Source organism: Platalea leucorodia (assembly GCF_965183815.1).
Source record: "Platalea leucorodia genome assembly, chromosome: 1".
Classification (NCBI taxonomy): Eukaryota; Metazoa; Chordata; class Aves; order Pelecaniformes; family Threskiornithidae; genus Platalea; species Platalea leucorodia.
Window position 1 is genome coordinate 46,376,169 of NC_138823.1, and position 13,405 is coordinate 46,389,573.

The 13,405-nt window shown below is 39.1% G+C and overlaps 1 protein-coding gene across 7 annotated transcripts in view; it reads left to right on the top strand.

Moving 5' to 3' along the window:
* The first annotated feature begins 263 nt into the window (after positions 1 to 263).
* The window catches only part of PRKDC (protein kinase, DNA-activated, catalytic subunit), an 87,317-nt gene continuing 74,175 nt past the window's right edge, over positions 264 to 13,405 (top strand). For 6 of the 7 annotated variants that reach the window (XR_014228683.1, XM_082316541.1, XM_082316540.1 and 3 more), the window contains exons 1-16: positions 264 to 457; positions 1,081 to 1,157; positions 1,258 to 1,350; positions 2,195 to 2,269; positions 3,233 to 3,341; positions 4,605 to 4,717; positions 5,400 to 5,499; positions 6,041 to 6,096; positions 6,186 to 6,216; positions 7,227 to 7,384; positions 7,603 to 7,749; positions 9,866 to 10,030; positions 10,868 to 11,036; positions 12,112 to 12,161; positions 12,768 to 12,905; positions 13,190 to 13,339. Coding sequence is in view for 6 of the 7 variants with exons in the window: in XM_082316541.1 (XP_082172667.1) it covers positions 316 to 457; positions 1,081 to 1,157; positions 1,258 to 1,350; positions 2,195 to 2,269; positions 3,233 to 3,341; positions 4,605 to 4,717; positions 5,400 to 5,499; positions 6,041 to 6,096; positions 6,186 to 6,216; positions 7,227 to 7,384; positions 7,603 to 7,749; positions 9,866 to 10,030; positions 10,868 to 11,036; positions 12,112 to 12,161; positions 12,768 to 12,905; positions 13,190 to 13,339 (1,773 nt within the window). In the remaining variant the exon portion in view is untranslated. Of the gene's footprint in view, positions 458 to 821; positions 1,158 to 1,257; positions 1,351 to 2,194; positions 2,270 to 3,232; positions 3,342 to 4,604; positions 4,718 to 5,399; positions 5,500 to 6,040; positions 6,097 to 6,185; positions 6,217 to 7,226; positions 7,385 to 7,602; positions 7,750 to 9,865; positions 10,031 to 10,867; positions 11,037 to 12,111; positions 12,162 to 12,767; positions 12,906 to 13,189; positions 13,340 to 13,405 lie in introns of all 7 variants that reach the window. The other variant, XM_082316543.1, reaches the window with a different exon arrangement.

Here is a 13,405-nt window from a genome sequence, read left to right on the forward strand (position 1 = left end):
AACGGTCTCTGCCTGTGCGTGTACTGAGCCGATCCTGCGGCAAGAGACATAAAGATGCCCCCAAACTCTCTTCCCTGCCACCGCCCGTTAGACAATCGCGCCGCCCCCCTCTGCTCGGAATGGTCCGGCCGAGGTCTACCCGCGTTTCTTCTGCCGCGGAGTGCACCACTCCCGATGCCCACAGCGTGTCGTGTGTGTGTCCCCCCCCGCGGCTGGCTGTGTTGGACCCGGCCGGGGGCGGGCCCTTCGCGCCCGCTTCCGCCTCCCTCCGTGCCGCTGCCGGTGCCGCTGCTGGCGCCGCCGGCCTGGGCCAGCATGGCCGGCGTCCAGGAGTGCCTGCTCCAGCTGCACCGCTGCCTGCAGACCGGCGATGCCGCCAGCGCCGGCCTGCACGGCTACAGCCTGCTCCGCAGCCTGGGGGAGACCTGCCTCATCAGCCCGGCGGGCGGCGCGCAGGGTGCGCCCTCCGGTCCGGCCCCGGGGGGTGGCGGCAGGGGCTGGGGCAGGGGCTGGGCGGCCTCTGGGGCCTGGGGCGGCCGTTGCCTCGCTGGTGTCTTTAAAACAGCAACTGCTCAGCTTGAGGAGGGCTCGCTGATGTTGGGGGGGAGAGGCACCGGATCGCGGGTCCCGCGGGGCGGCTCTGCCCGCCCTCCCTCCCCGAGTGCTTCACTCAGTGTGACGCTTCAGGGCTGCGGGCGTGATGTCAAAGGTTGATTTCGGGGGAAGGGACGGTCTCTTGCCCCAAATAACCATTTTTCTTGGTAAAAATACTTTGGTGCCTGCCCCTCTCTGCCCTAACCCTAACCCTGACCTGCCCTCAGGTTAGCTTTCCCTCGGCCCTGAGCAGGGGCAGGCCCCAGCACGAGGTCAGAGGCACAGGGCGTGACGTCAGAGGCACGGGGTCTGGGCCCGAGTCCATGGGGAGGTCAGAAGCACCCCCATGAAGTCGTTTCTCTGGTGACAAGCATCAGCCCTGCACAAGGCGTTAAGGCAGCCGCCCGCCCAAGGTGGCGGGGTGAGCGGTGCCCAGCCCTGCCTGCTCTGGAAAGGAAACCTGACGGTGCCTTCGCTTCCCCGCAGCGCTGCACCTGTCCCTGCTGTTTTCCCAGGAGCATGGCTTACTCCTCTTTGTCCACAGATCCCTCGGCATCGAGGAGGTAAGTCTGTAAACTTTAAAGAAATGTTAAGATAGTGCTATACGAACAGCATGTTATATTATTTACGTTAGAACTAAATTTTTTTTTTTTAACTTTTCAGTTTCGAGATTGCAGGGAAGAAGCGTTGAAGTTTCTTTGTGTCTTCATGGAAAAAGTTGGTGACAAAGTTCATCCTTACGCCTGTAATGTTAAGGTGAGTAAAGGAAAATTATTTCCTAACGGTCTTTGCCGAATGGTTGAAACAATTCTGGTGGGTGTGATACCGTAACAGATTCGTAACTATCCTTCACCCCTCCCAGTCTGCCTTACCCATCTCTAGGCTCTTGTTAGAGCTGAAATAACTATATTGACATAAAGTGTAATTAATACAACAGAGAAGTGCGGAATTGTTTCTTCAGCTATAGACTTAATTTTATTACCTTGTCTTTATAGAATATAATAGGTGTTGATTTTGAAAATAAGTTATTGGCATTGAAAATTATAGTTATAACTTTTAATTTATACAGACTGAATTCATAGTTTAAGTGTAATATTTTAAATGTTTCTATAGGTGATGGTTAATTTTAAATACTGATTTTTAAATTTTTTTCCTGCAAAGTTGTTACTTCTGCAGCATATACGGAAATTAGTGGAAACTACAATACCTCTGAAAATGAGGTGCCTTGAGTCTAGATTGCTGAATAATACTGCTTTGCGTAGAAATGCTTGACTGCACCACTGCACTTTCTGAACTCAAATTAGTAGCAACATATTGTAAGGAATGATAGTACAGAGGCGGAAAATTTGCTGTGCGTGCCTTTTATTCCAGAAACGGACCTTTTTTGCTTGAGCTGGGATGTGTTATTATGTCAGACAATGCTGCAGCATTCTCAGTGAAGCCACTTTCAGGACTGAACATTTTTATTGTTCTAGTCTTTTTTAAAAACCTTAAACTTGTTAGGCACTGATACTTTAAAGAGGTAGATGACTACATTGTTATCTTTGAATTCCCTTCTCTACTTATGAGTATTAAAATCTCTATTTTCTTTCCTATCTAGCAAACTTGTATTAGTGTTTATACCAAAGACAGAGCAGCAAAATGTAAAATCCCAGCTCTGGAACTTCTGATTAAGGTAAAATGCGCTTTATAAATCTCTCGTTTCTAGAAAAAGTAGAAAATCTGTTGTATTACTGTAGTTGTGCTATATCATGCAGAAAATCTGTAGTCTACAGTAGCAAGAGAATAGTGATAGTGTAATATTTAGATGTTAGTAAGAGATATGTCTTAACAATAGATGGTCTTTGATATTCCTCCAGTAGGTTGCTTAGATGTGAGCATGTCATTCCTTCATCTGCTAGAGCAAGACACGATTGTTTTAGGGGCAGTTGCAGATCTTCTCTCTCCCAGTTTATTATGGCTCTTTCAGTGAGAAATTTTGCAGTTCAGTTGTATTCTTACTTAAAATATTATGTATTAATATATAATATTATATAGTAGACAGCATGTGAGAGGTATGGAGGAGGAGAAGGGCTTTTTTTCAGAAGTTTGATGACTCATAGTATGTGCGAGACAGTAATTTCATAACGTGCTTCCTTGGAATGCATTAGACCCTTGTTTTGCAAATGTTTTTGCACCTACTTTATTTTGTTTATGAGAAACAAAACTTTCTGAGTTACTCTGAGACAGTTCTTCTGTGAATTGGATTGGCTTTATAGCAGCAGGGAGAGTGATACAATATGATAAAAGCTACTGCAGAGTTGATAAGCCTGTGCTCTTGTGGTTTTTTTTTTTTAATTATGTATAATTATACTATGTATAATTTTCATGTAGATGATCTATATATAATATATATAATATACATTAAAAAATATAAATTTTATGTTTATACATACATAGGAAGGTAGTTTGTTGTTAAAGTAGATTTCATGCCAGTACTCTTTCCTGGACCAGTCACCTTAAATCTCTTTCATTGAATAGCATACTTAAGCTGAAGTTACATATATGAACTATGTTTTTTTTTATTTAGACCAAGTAGAATTGTGGTAGTGATATTAATGATTTCCCTAAATTTTCATTTTTTTTTAATCTCTCTTAGTTGCTCCAAAGTTTACGACGTTCCTGTCTGATGGAAGAAATGAAAGTTGGGGAGATATTTAATAAATTTTATGGGGAACTTGCCACAAAAACTAGAATTTCTGATACAGGTAGGCTTTAGTATTTCTGTACATGTCCTTTGTTTTATTTACATTCAGTTTTTGTTGGATTATACCCCATGGAAATGTATAATTGTTATTCCCATGGCAAGTGACTTTAAAAATGGTAGCTGTCATGTTTTAGAGCTAGAGCTAAAATTTGTTCAGGTCTTCTGATCATGATCATGCAGTTAGCTGTTTCTTAGCAGACATATATATATGAGCTAACGTGTAAGAAATCATATAATTGCATTTAGTGGTGGCAGAATTCATACTGAATTTAAGCATTGGTCTTGTTTAGGATTCCCAACATAAAAGAGTATTTGTATGTCTAATCTGTTATTATCAGTCCCTGAATGCCTAAATCCTGAAAGTAATTCCAGCTTTCTTGTCATTAATCAACTTAACTTTGCTAGGCTCTTAGATTCCCCCCTCCCCCCCCCCCCTCCAGGTTCTGTGCTAAGCTAGTGTAGCTGAACCTTTGAAGTTATTCTTATACCTGTTTTATAACTATACACACACATACCCCTATAACTTTGAGCCTTAAGAGTCCCTCCAGTGGGTGCTGTGGTCAAAAGCAGAGGCTGCCTGTCCCTGTCAAAGTTTGTGTAAACCCCAGCTCGGTTGCTAAAGCCCTTTGTAACCTTATTCCAGCCCTGGCCAGTTTTGTCCTTAGAGCTGCAGTTTAAGCGTGGTAGTTCCTGCATTGATCACCCCTAATGTGAGGTCATCAGTTCCTGCCTTGCCTAATTATGTTATTTATCATGTTAAGCATGCTAATACGAACTCTAGTTTGATCATCTTGGCTAATTACAGCTGAAATCTTCACTTGGCAGGTCTAGCCCTCACAAAACTTACTGTGCCAGTGTAGAACCCTTTAGTCTGAACTCAAGCCTAGAAACTTCTGCTAGCTGTTGGCCTTAACCCTGATAGTACTTGAAAGACCCAGCATAAGCTCAAGGCCAGCAGCAAACTTGAATTAGTGGTAAATGCTTCCTCAGTGGATATGGCCTTTCTAAGCCATGTTTAAAAAGAGTAAATGTGTTTAACTTATTAATGTGAGAGGAGGATGCATCTCACATCGTAGTATGTAGAGATGTGTGTGTATGTATGTACATCATAAAGAGCTGTCTTTCCCACATGCTAATCACCAGTTAAAATTAAACCACCAGGGATGTTTTTCTCATGGTTGTTAAGTTACATAGGAATTGCAATGGAAATGTCAAAGTAATGATTTCAGTAATTAATATTTAATAATATTAAATTACTTTCTAGTATTGGAGAAGATTTATGAGCTTTTGGGGGTTTTGGGAGAGGTCCAGCCTAGTGACATGATTAACAACTCTGAAAAACTGTTCCGAGCTTATTTGGGAGAGCTTAAAACACAGGTATGATTGGAATTTCTTTTCAGACTCGTCCATTGTTTTTTTTTTTTTTTTTTTTTTCCTTTGATGTATGTAGCACTGTATGTTGGAATACTATTGTAATTAGTACAGTCTGTAGGGATCTAACTGGACAATCATAAATGTTTCCTCAAGGACTCTTAAAATTTGTGTTCCCTGGTTCTGAGAAGCTTTCAGAGTAAAAATTCAAGGCCATCAGTGATAGCTAATTAACGAACTTACTGTGAGAGAAGATGGCACGTGATGATCATTGCAGTAGCGCCCAAGAAAAGTTATATTGCCATGTGCTGGTAGTTTCTGATTTGGTCTCTACTAGCTGCAAAATCCTTGCACTTCAGGTAAATAACACAGTTCTGCTGAACTTTACTTTCCTATATTCTGCGCTTTTAAGACATTAGTGTTTGCTATGGTTGGTCTTGGTGAAACATATTTCATGCTTTGCAAAGGATTTCTTATGCTTCTGTAGTTAAACTCCCTCCTAAATGATATGAAACTTCTGAGTAGGAGGTGTTTCTCTGTGGACTTGTGTTCATAGAGGTGGGTGCTGACATAACTGTATTAAGTTGGAATATGTTATTTTATCTACACTTCTAGGAACTGGGAAGCCTTGGTGTAAATTTGTCTTAGCTTGAGGATAATATTTTTTTCAATTCCCATTTTTTTTTAGATGACATCAGCTACAAGGGGACCCAAGCTACCTGTTGTAGCAGGGTGTCTGAGGGGACTGGTTGCGCTCATGTACAACTTCACCAAATCTGTGGAGGAAGGTACGTTCTTTTTCTATGTGAAAGACAGTTATACAATTTGATACATTTTAATCATTATACAGCCAGCAAGCAGCACCATTTCTCACTGTGAACTCAAAATGAAAGTTTCCCCACTGGTAGATGGTTTATGCAAAAGCAAGGCCTATCCAGCTACATGGTCCTTGTAGTCTGTCTATGTGTGGAGTGGCTTCATCAGTGTGTTGCTGTACGTAAATGTTTGAGGTGCTATTTTCTAACCACAGATTGGGCAGCTGTGAGAGCCACGCTGAAGCTGGAATGTGGTTTATAGAGAGATGTGTTTCCCTCAGAAGAGACATGTCTGTTAAAACATGGGTATTCAGAAAAATCAATGAATACAGATGTACAATTTTTTTCAAATTTAAGAGTATTTCAGGAAAAAGCATCTCTGCCTCTTAAAATGAGATATGTAAGGCTTTCCAATATTGCTTCTTCATACCAAGCTTTGGATAAAAATACCTTTGTCTTTACTCTACCTCTTGTGTGTCAATAGTGAAATACTCATTATTGGATTGTTTCACAGATCCTCAGACTGCAAAGGAGATTTTTGGCTTTGCAATGAAGGCAATCAACCCACAGGTAAATCGGCCATGTGTTAATTGTTCCGCATAAATGAATTAGCCCTGATGAAGAATAAATTACATGACAAACCTTTTCTGATATTACAGGTTGATCAGAAGCGATACGCAGTACATCTAGGTAAGATTGTAAATTATTTCAATTCGTGCTGAGGTGGATGCCATACATAAAATGATGTCCTCTGTCTGGAGTTGTTTATTCTCTACTGGCTGTCTTCGGTCTTCTAAGCTGATTGGGGAGCAAAGCTAGTGTACTTTAAGTCAAAATCTAAAGATTTAAAATCTAAAGAGTTAAACGTGTATTTGGTTAAACTAGGCAAGGTCTAATCAGCTTATGAACATTACACTTGATGCCATTTGCCCCTCTGGAGTAATACAAAACCCTGGTATGAGAAAGCAATCGTGGTAAGAGTAGAAATAAGAGGAATGTGGCAAATTAGGAGAAAAGAGAAGATGATGGATTGGGTTAAAGGAAAACAATAGAAAGAGAAGGGGAATTTCACTGGGAGAAGGAGAAGAAAATTGGGAACAAATGAAGTTCACCAAGAGAATGAGAAATTGGCCTGCGAAATGCGAGTGGCTTATGCAGTAATTGCAGAAGTGCAAGGGTTGAGTACTAGGCTCATGTAAAGGGTAAAACCCTCTTTAAGGATAGTCTACCAAAAAAAAAAAATCATTAGGGATCTTGAAATTTCATTTATGCTTATATTTGGGATTGTGAAATTACCTATGTTCTGAACTCTCTATTTGTCTGCATCGCGGTTTGGTGGAGGAGGGGACTTGGGCTTCTGTCCTGACCACAGAAACCAAATCCTCGTGAATTGTGCCGTAGAGTTTTATTATTTGTAACCAGTAGAGTCCCTTTCTTTCTCACTGTTAATATAAATTACTTCAGAACACAGTTGTGCTTTCCATAATGAGTACATTAAAAAAGAGGATTTTAGAGGGTTGTTTTTATGCTTACGTTCTTAATGTTTGGATACTGATACTGTAATGGCTAGAATACATTTTATGCCCTCCCAGTCATGATATATCTACCTAAAGTCCTAATGTGGACTTTTATAGTCTGGTCTGTTTTTGGGAAGTGGAATGTAAGTCTGGGTTTTAATGAGAATTGTTTTTAAATTGCAGCTGGTTTACAGTTGTTCAGCTGGCACGCTGCTCAGTTTGGTACCTTACTTCTAGACAACTATGTCTCCCTCTTTGAAGCAATGTCTAAATGGTGTGGCCACCCAAATCAGGAGCTGAAGAAAGCCAGTCATTCTGCACTAGATTCATTCCTGAAGCAGGTGTTGTATCTTCACTGGGACCTCTGAGACTAAAGCAAAGTCAAATTTCTTGGAATAGTGGGCATATTTGGTGCTTGGAAGTTCAGTGAATTTGTTTAATAAATAATTATTTTAAGTACTTCATATTGCAAGCTAAGTATCTTCTAAGTTTTACTTTATTTTTTTGTGGCTTTTCTCATGTTTCTGGAAATCCTGAAATTTTTGTATCTGCCTTACAGATTTCTTTAATGGTAGCTAAGGATGCAGAGCTACACAAGAGCACACTGAAGTTCTTCATGGAGCAGTTCTATGGAATCATCAGAAGAATGGATTCAAGCAACAAAGAGTTGTCCATTGCCATTCGTGGATATGGGCTTTTTGCAGCAGTATGTGCAGGAAACTTATTCTGATAAAGGAGCGTGCTGGATGGATTTAAAGCTAGGATTCATATACCATTCGTTTTACAGTTTTACGCAGCTTGTTATAGAGGGAATGCTACTGTTTCTGGATTAAGTGTTGAACTTAATTAGCTACACTGTGAAACACTTTGTGGTTGAAAGTTATTAAAACGCATACTGAATTTAGTGGGAACACTTGCAGCATTGAGGGTTGTGGTTACTTCTGCTTGTGCACTAGTTCTGAAGTGGAAAAAACAGCGGCTTCATATACAGCTGTCACAAAACTTAATCACTTAGGTACAGACAATACCTGGTTAGCTTTGTCTGCATTTCAGATGGTAGATCCAGGCCAGCTCTGCTCTAGAAGCAGTTCAGGTGTGTTTCCTACAGAGCAGGAATCTCAGTCAGATCACTCAAAATGTGCTGCTAACTGCAAGACACTAGGAGGTAATCTGTGAAACAACTGCAAATTAAAAAAACAAAACCATGCTTATATATTTAGATGGAGGGCAGATATATTTGTCAGGAAGCACCATTAAGAACCAACTTCCAATTTTTGTCAGCAGTCAATTAAAATAGGAATGTAAAAGTAACGCTAAGGTTCTATAAAGAAAGGATGGTGTTTATGTACCTGCAACCTATATGCTTGATGGTGGTACCTCAACTTTTCTATAATAAAATTCCAGACATTCCTTTTTTATTCTCTCTCTCTCAAAGCAAAGATTAGGTTAAATAATCTCAAAGATTATTTAGAAAAGGTTAGGAAATGTGATAGAATAGCTGGTTACTAGCTGAATCCTTTCCGTTTTGCTACCTTTTGAGCAGAGTGCATTTGTTTTGTAGAATTTTCAGTGTGCTTTGTTGAAACCTAGTCTTCCTCTTCTATGACATGAGCTAGAAAGGAATTGAGTTAAAGGTATTGTTTCCAGAAAAAATGAAGTATTTCAAATTACTGAATTGAAAGAACTTTGTTAAAAGTATCTGTTACGGAACACAAGAAGTTAATTAAAATTGCATAATGTAAATGCAGACATAGGATAATACTGCAATTTTTAACATGAAAAATGGGTCTTAATGTTCCAATACCTATAAATCTCTAATATGTTAAGACACATTAATAGTTGTTTGCCTGTTTAGACTAAATCTTGGCCAAGCATCAGATGCTAGGTTGTGAAGAACCAGAGTCTTGCTGCTACTGCAAGTAGTGGCCCTAGCCTGAACACAAGTTCAGTGATTGATTCAGTTTCAAGGCAGAATATTTCTTTTACTGTCTAATCGCTAAAATAATTTTAAAGTAATGCTTGCAGTTCTACAAATGATAAATGGATAGTCTTAATTTTGTCAGTGTGTTTTTAGATGGACTAGATTCAACCTTTAGCCTAACTCTCGTATTCAGTCATTATCTAAATCAGTCCATTCTTTTTCCATGGTCAGTTCCCTACTACAGTTCTTGCCTGTGACCTGTTTCCTCTTCCACAAAGACTGCTTTTTCACTTAACTCATGCTCAATACTGTGATTTACAAATTATTCTATAGAAATCTGTAAGCATTACTACATACCTTCTAGTACCGTTCAGGATGCTTTCCGCTTGATCATTAGTTTACAAGTGGTCTTTATCCCCTGTACAGATCCCAGCGCAATAAAAGTTCAGAATCTGGGCTGCTGGGTTAAATGTTAAATAGTAGTAGCGTGTGAATGGTTAAGTCACATTAAGGTAAGCCACTTACTACTTTAATGCAGCTAGATCAAAATATAAGTGAATATTAGCATCTGTAATGCCATATATAAGGTATTTACAGACAAACTCCATGCTTTTCAGGCTGGATTTGAAATCATGTCACTGAAAGTTCAAGTACTCTTATAGTAAATTACACTGCATCAGTGAACTATTATTTTAGTTCATTGCAGGTACCATGTTTCTCATACATGTAGCAAGTAGAGTACTTAAAGTTAGTTTATTCAGATATATTGAGTTCCTGGAAAAATTTAAAAGATTATTCTTGTTATGGTTCAGTGAAGACTTGGCTGGGTTTTAGTGCTACAGCATATGTTTGCTTGACTGTGCAAAGTTGCTAAATCAGTATCTTATTTTCTCTCTGTAAGCCCTGTAAAGCTATACATTCTAAGGATGTTGACGACATGTATGTTGAGCTCCTTCAGCGTTGTAAGCAAATGTACCTCACAGAAGCAGAAACAATAGATGACCATCTCTATCAGCTACCAAGTTTCCTCCAGTCCATTGCAAGTGTGATATTCCATATCGATACAGTAAGTGGAGTATTTAAAGTATCAGTCAATTTTTTATGCAACTGCGGATGTATAAGGAGCTGTGAACTCACCTATGATAGGTGTTTCTTTATCTGAAATACGATGACATTTAGCTCCTAGGGGATGAGAAGAAAATCAGGAGAATACTTTATTGGATTTTATTTGAATAAACGAAATGCACAGAATATACTAAATAAAATGCTACAGCGCATTGCAATGAAAACCATGATAGCTAGATGTGAATAGGTTTTTATTTATTTTAGGTGAAGCTGTTTATTTGGACCTAGCCTTACCCTTCTCTTCATGCGTTTATACCACTCTATTGCTGCTTTTTCTTTTGGTACTGATACTTAACATGTTCTCTGAGGCTGATACTTTGATTTTCCTCTGATGCTATGCTGTCTGTGCTCTAATGAGGGCTTTCTGGATCCTAGCTGGAGCTGGGAAGTAAGGTTGGGGCAGAGAAGAGGCTTTCACTTACATTCTGTATTCAGATTGTTAAGGATGAACAGATTATACTGCTGTGTTATTATTGTTTAATTAAATTGGTACTTTTCTAATAAGCTTAAGACTGGTTCCACTGAAGCACTAATCTATTCAGGAGCTACTTTCCATAATGTGTTCCAGGAAACCCTCTTGTTTTGTTTGGTTTTTTGTTTTTTTTTATGTCTAAAATGAATTCACTTGCTGAGTCTTTTATTGTTCTCAGAGCAGGTCATGATGTAAACTCTTGTAACAAAGTATCTTGCTGAAATAATTTAGCATAGTTCTTCACATTGATACTGAATTATAATCATTGTCTTTGCATGATGGGTGTTTTGTTTTTATTTCTTCTAGATTCCTGAAGTATACACTCCAGTTCTCGAACATCTAGTTGTGCTGCAGATCAATAGCTTTCCACAATACAGTGAAAAAATGCAGTTAGTCTGTTGCAAATCTATAATAAAGGTATTTCTAGCCCTCTCAGGAAAAGGTCCAGTTCTCTGGAGTTTTATTAGCACTGTGGGTGAGTGTGTGATATTAACTTTGTTCTGTTTTTTGCGGGGGTTGTGGTTTTTTGTTTGGATTTTTTCCCCCTAAATTGATTAACTGGTTCTAAGAGAGATATGTGCAATAGCCATTTGGGGTCAACAATGAAGTTTTTCCCATCCTCTAGGGAAAATGGAGGTCTAGGGTTCTCATTGTGTTATTTTTCAATATCCGTTGTTAAATCACTCAAGGAATACATTTAACAACTGTTTTGGATGACAGGGTGGCTGTCATCAAGGGCAGGAGAATATATTTTTGTGATAATCTGTTTAAACATGACTTATGTTCCTGCTCTGAAGGATTGTGGGGAGAAAGGGGCTTCACAGAAGAATATACAAAAACCTGTTCAATACCCTTTCAATACCCTACAAAATATCACAGGAAGTAGGGTGACTGTCATCTGTATTAGAAATGCAATTTTTTTATGTTCTGTAACTTGTACACAGTAAAACCGAAAATTCCAAATAGGCGGTTAGTCAGATACCATCCTGCAAATGTAATAATGAATGTGTCAGCATTGGTAGCTGACAATTCTAGTAGCCTCCAGCATGCTGACATTTCATTATAATGATTTTCAGCAATTATTTTTAATTTCTTTCAGTTACTTACAGTGGCTTTTCTCTATTGCTGTGGTGTTTTCATTGTTTTTCATGTTCTCGATTTGGGATGTGGTGCACCCAAGCACCGTGCCACAATGGAGATCCTAAGTCCATGTCTGTGAGAGTCATTGGGAGTTGTTGCCTTTTTCAATATTGGCATTATGGGCAATGCCATAGTCACCACTGCGTTCAGACTCAGGAAAAAGTCAAAGCAGTATTGAGAAAAAGTAGTAAGAAGCAAGTTCATAATTGGTTCCCTGTGAAACATCCTAGAGTTATGGCTCTGGTTTTGCCTATATTTGTCCTTAAAGAAAAAATATATGTTATTTTGCCTCTCCCTCATCCTGACAGAATGTAGAAAATAGAAAACTGATTTAATTCATGGCTAACGTAATGAGTGATATGGATTCTGTGCCTTTTTAAGTCTGTTCAGGCAATTTTTTTTTGTTTCAGTGCATCAGGGATTAATCAGAATCTTCTCCAAGCCAATTCCATTTTCAAAGGTAAAATAACTGTTTAAACATATTTATTTCATCTAGCTTCCTAGAGTATACATTCCAGTTCTTGAAGATCTAGCCCAGTAAACAGGGGAAGGCACAAAGAAGCAAAAATAGTACCAGCCATTTTGAATTGTGACTCCGTTGCTATTAAGTCTCTGGTCCCTACATCTGCTCAGCATAATGAGAATGTGCCTCTTGCATGAACAAAATAACAGCAAATAGGCTTTTGTTCTCTGCAGTTTTTGTTTGCTCAGGTTGTCTGTAACAAAGTAGGTTGTACGTAAGGTCATCTAGCTTTCTTCCAGGTTAACAAGTTTCGGACACTTTAAAAGTTTTACTGAATGTTTGTGTTAAGGGAGGATTTTAAAGCTTTTTAATCCTGTGATGCAGGATAACGCTAGCGTTTCTCAAATAACTGACCACTGGAAGGAGAATAGCTTTAGAGATTTTTGAAAGGAGCTGGTTGTTTCGTGCTCTTTTCAGGCTGGTTAAATGAGAACGCTAAACATTTCATGTTTCTACCTGCAGAAGTAATTTTACATTGTGTTTTGGCTTGAGTCAGGTAGTTAAATATGCGGTGTTTCTGGAAAATATTGTGTGTCCTTTCAGGGTTTTTTTGGAAAAGAAACTTCTGGATCGGAAGACTCGCGTGAAGCTGAAGAGGTTGGGACAGGGAGATGGAAAGTACCAACATATAAGGACTATTTGTATCTCTTTAGAAGTCTACTGAGCTGCGACACAATGAAGGTAAACACATAGTTCACATGGAAATGCAAAAGGAAAAGTAATCCTGAGTCTTATCACTGCTTTTCTAACCCTAGACTTTTGCCAAATGTCATGGGGTAGAAGAACTGTTTCCTGGATTTAGTTGGATTTTGTGGCTGATAAATGAATTAAACAGGTGAATTTAGGCTTCCATAGCTGAGGAACGTCTAAAGCCAAATTCTCTGAATCATTCAAATCTTGGTTTGTAAATTCAAGAAGTAATTCTCATTGATGTTTTGAAACGTGAACTTTTTCCTCCTACAAAGGAATGTGGTTTTGAAGATGAAAACTTTCTTACTGCAAATTCACCGCTGCAGTCCCTGAATCGCTTGCTATATGATGAACTTATAAAATCTATTTTGAAGATTATTGAGAAGTTGGACCTGACTGTTCAGAAACTGAATGTTAATGAACAGGTGAGACCTGATGACTTGTCCATTAATTTCTGCTCTTGTAGGGGAATCAAAATCACATTCCCTGTT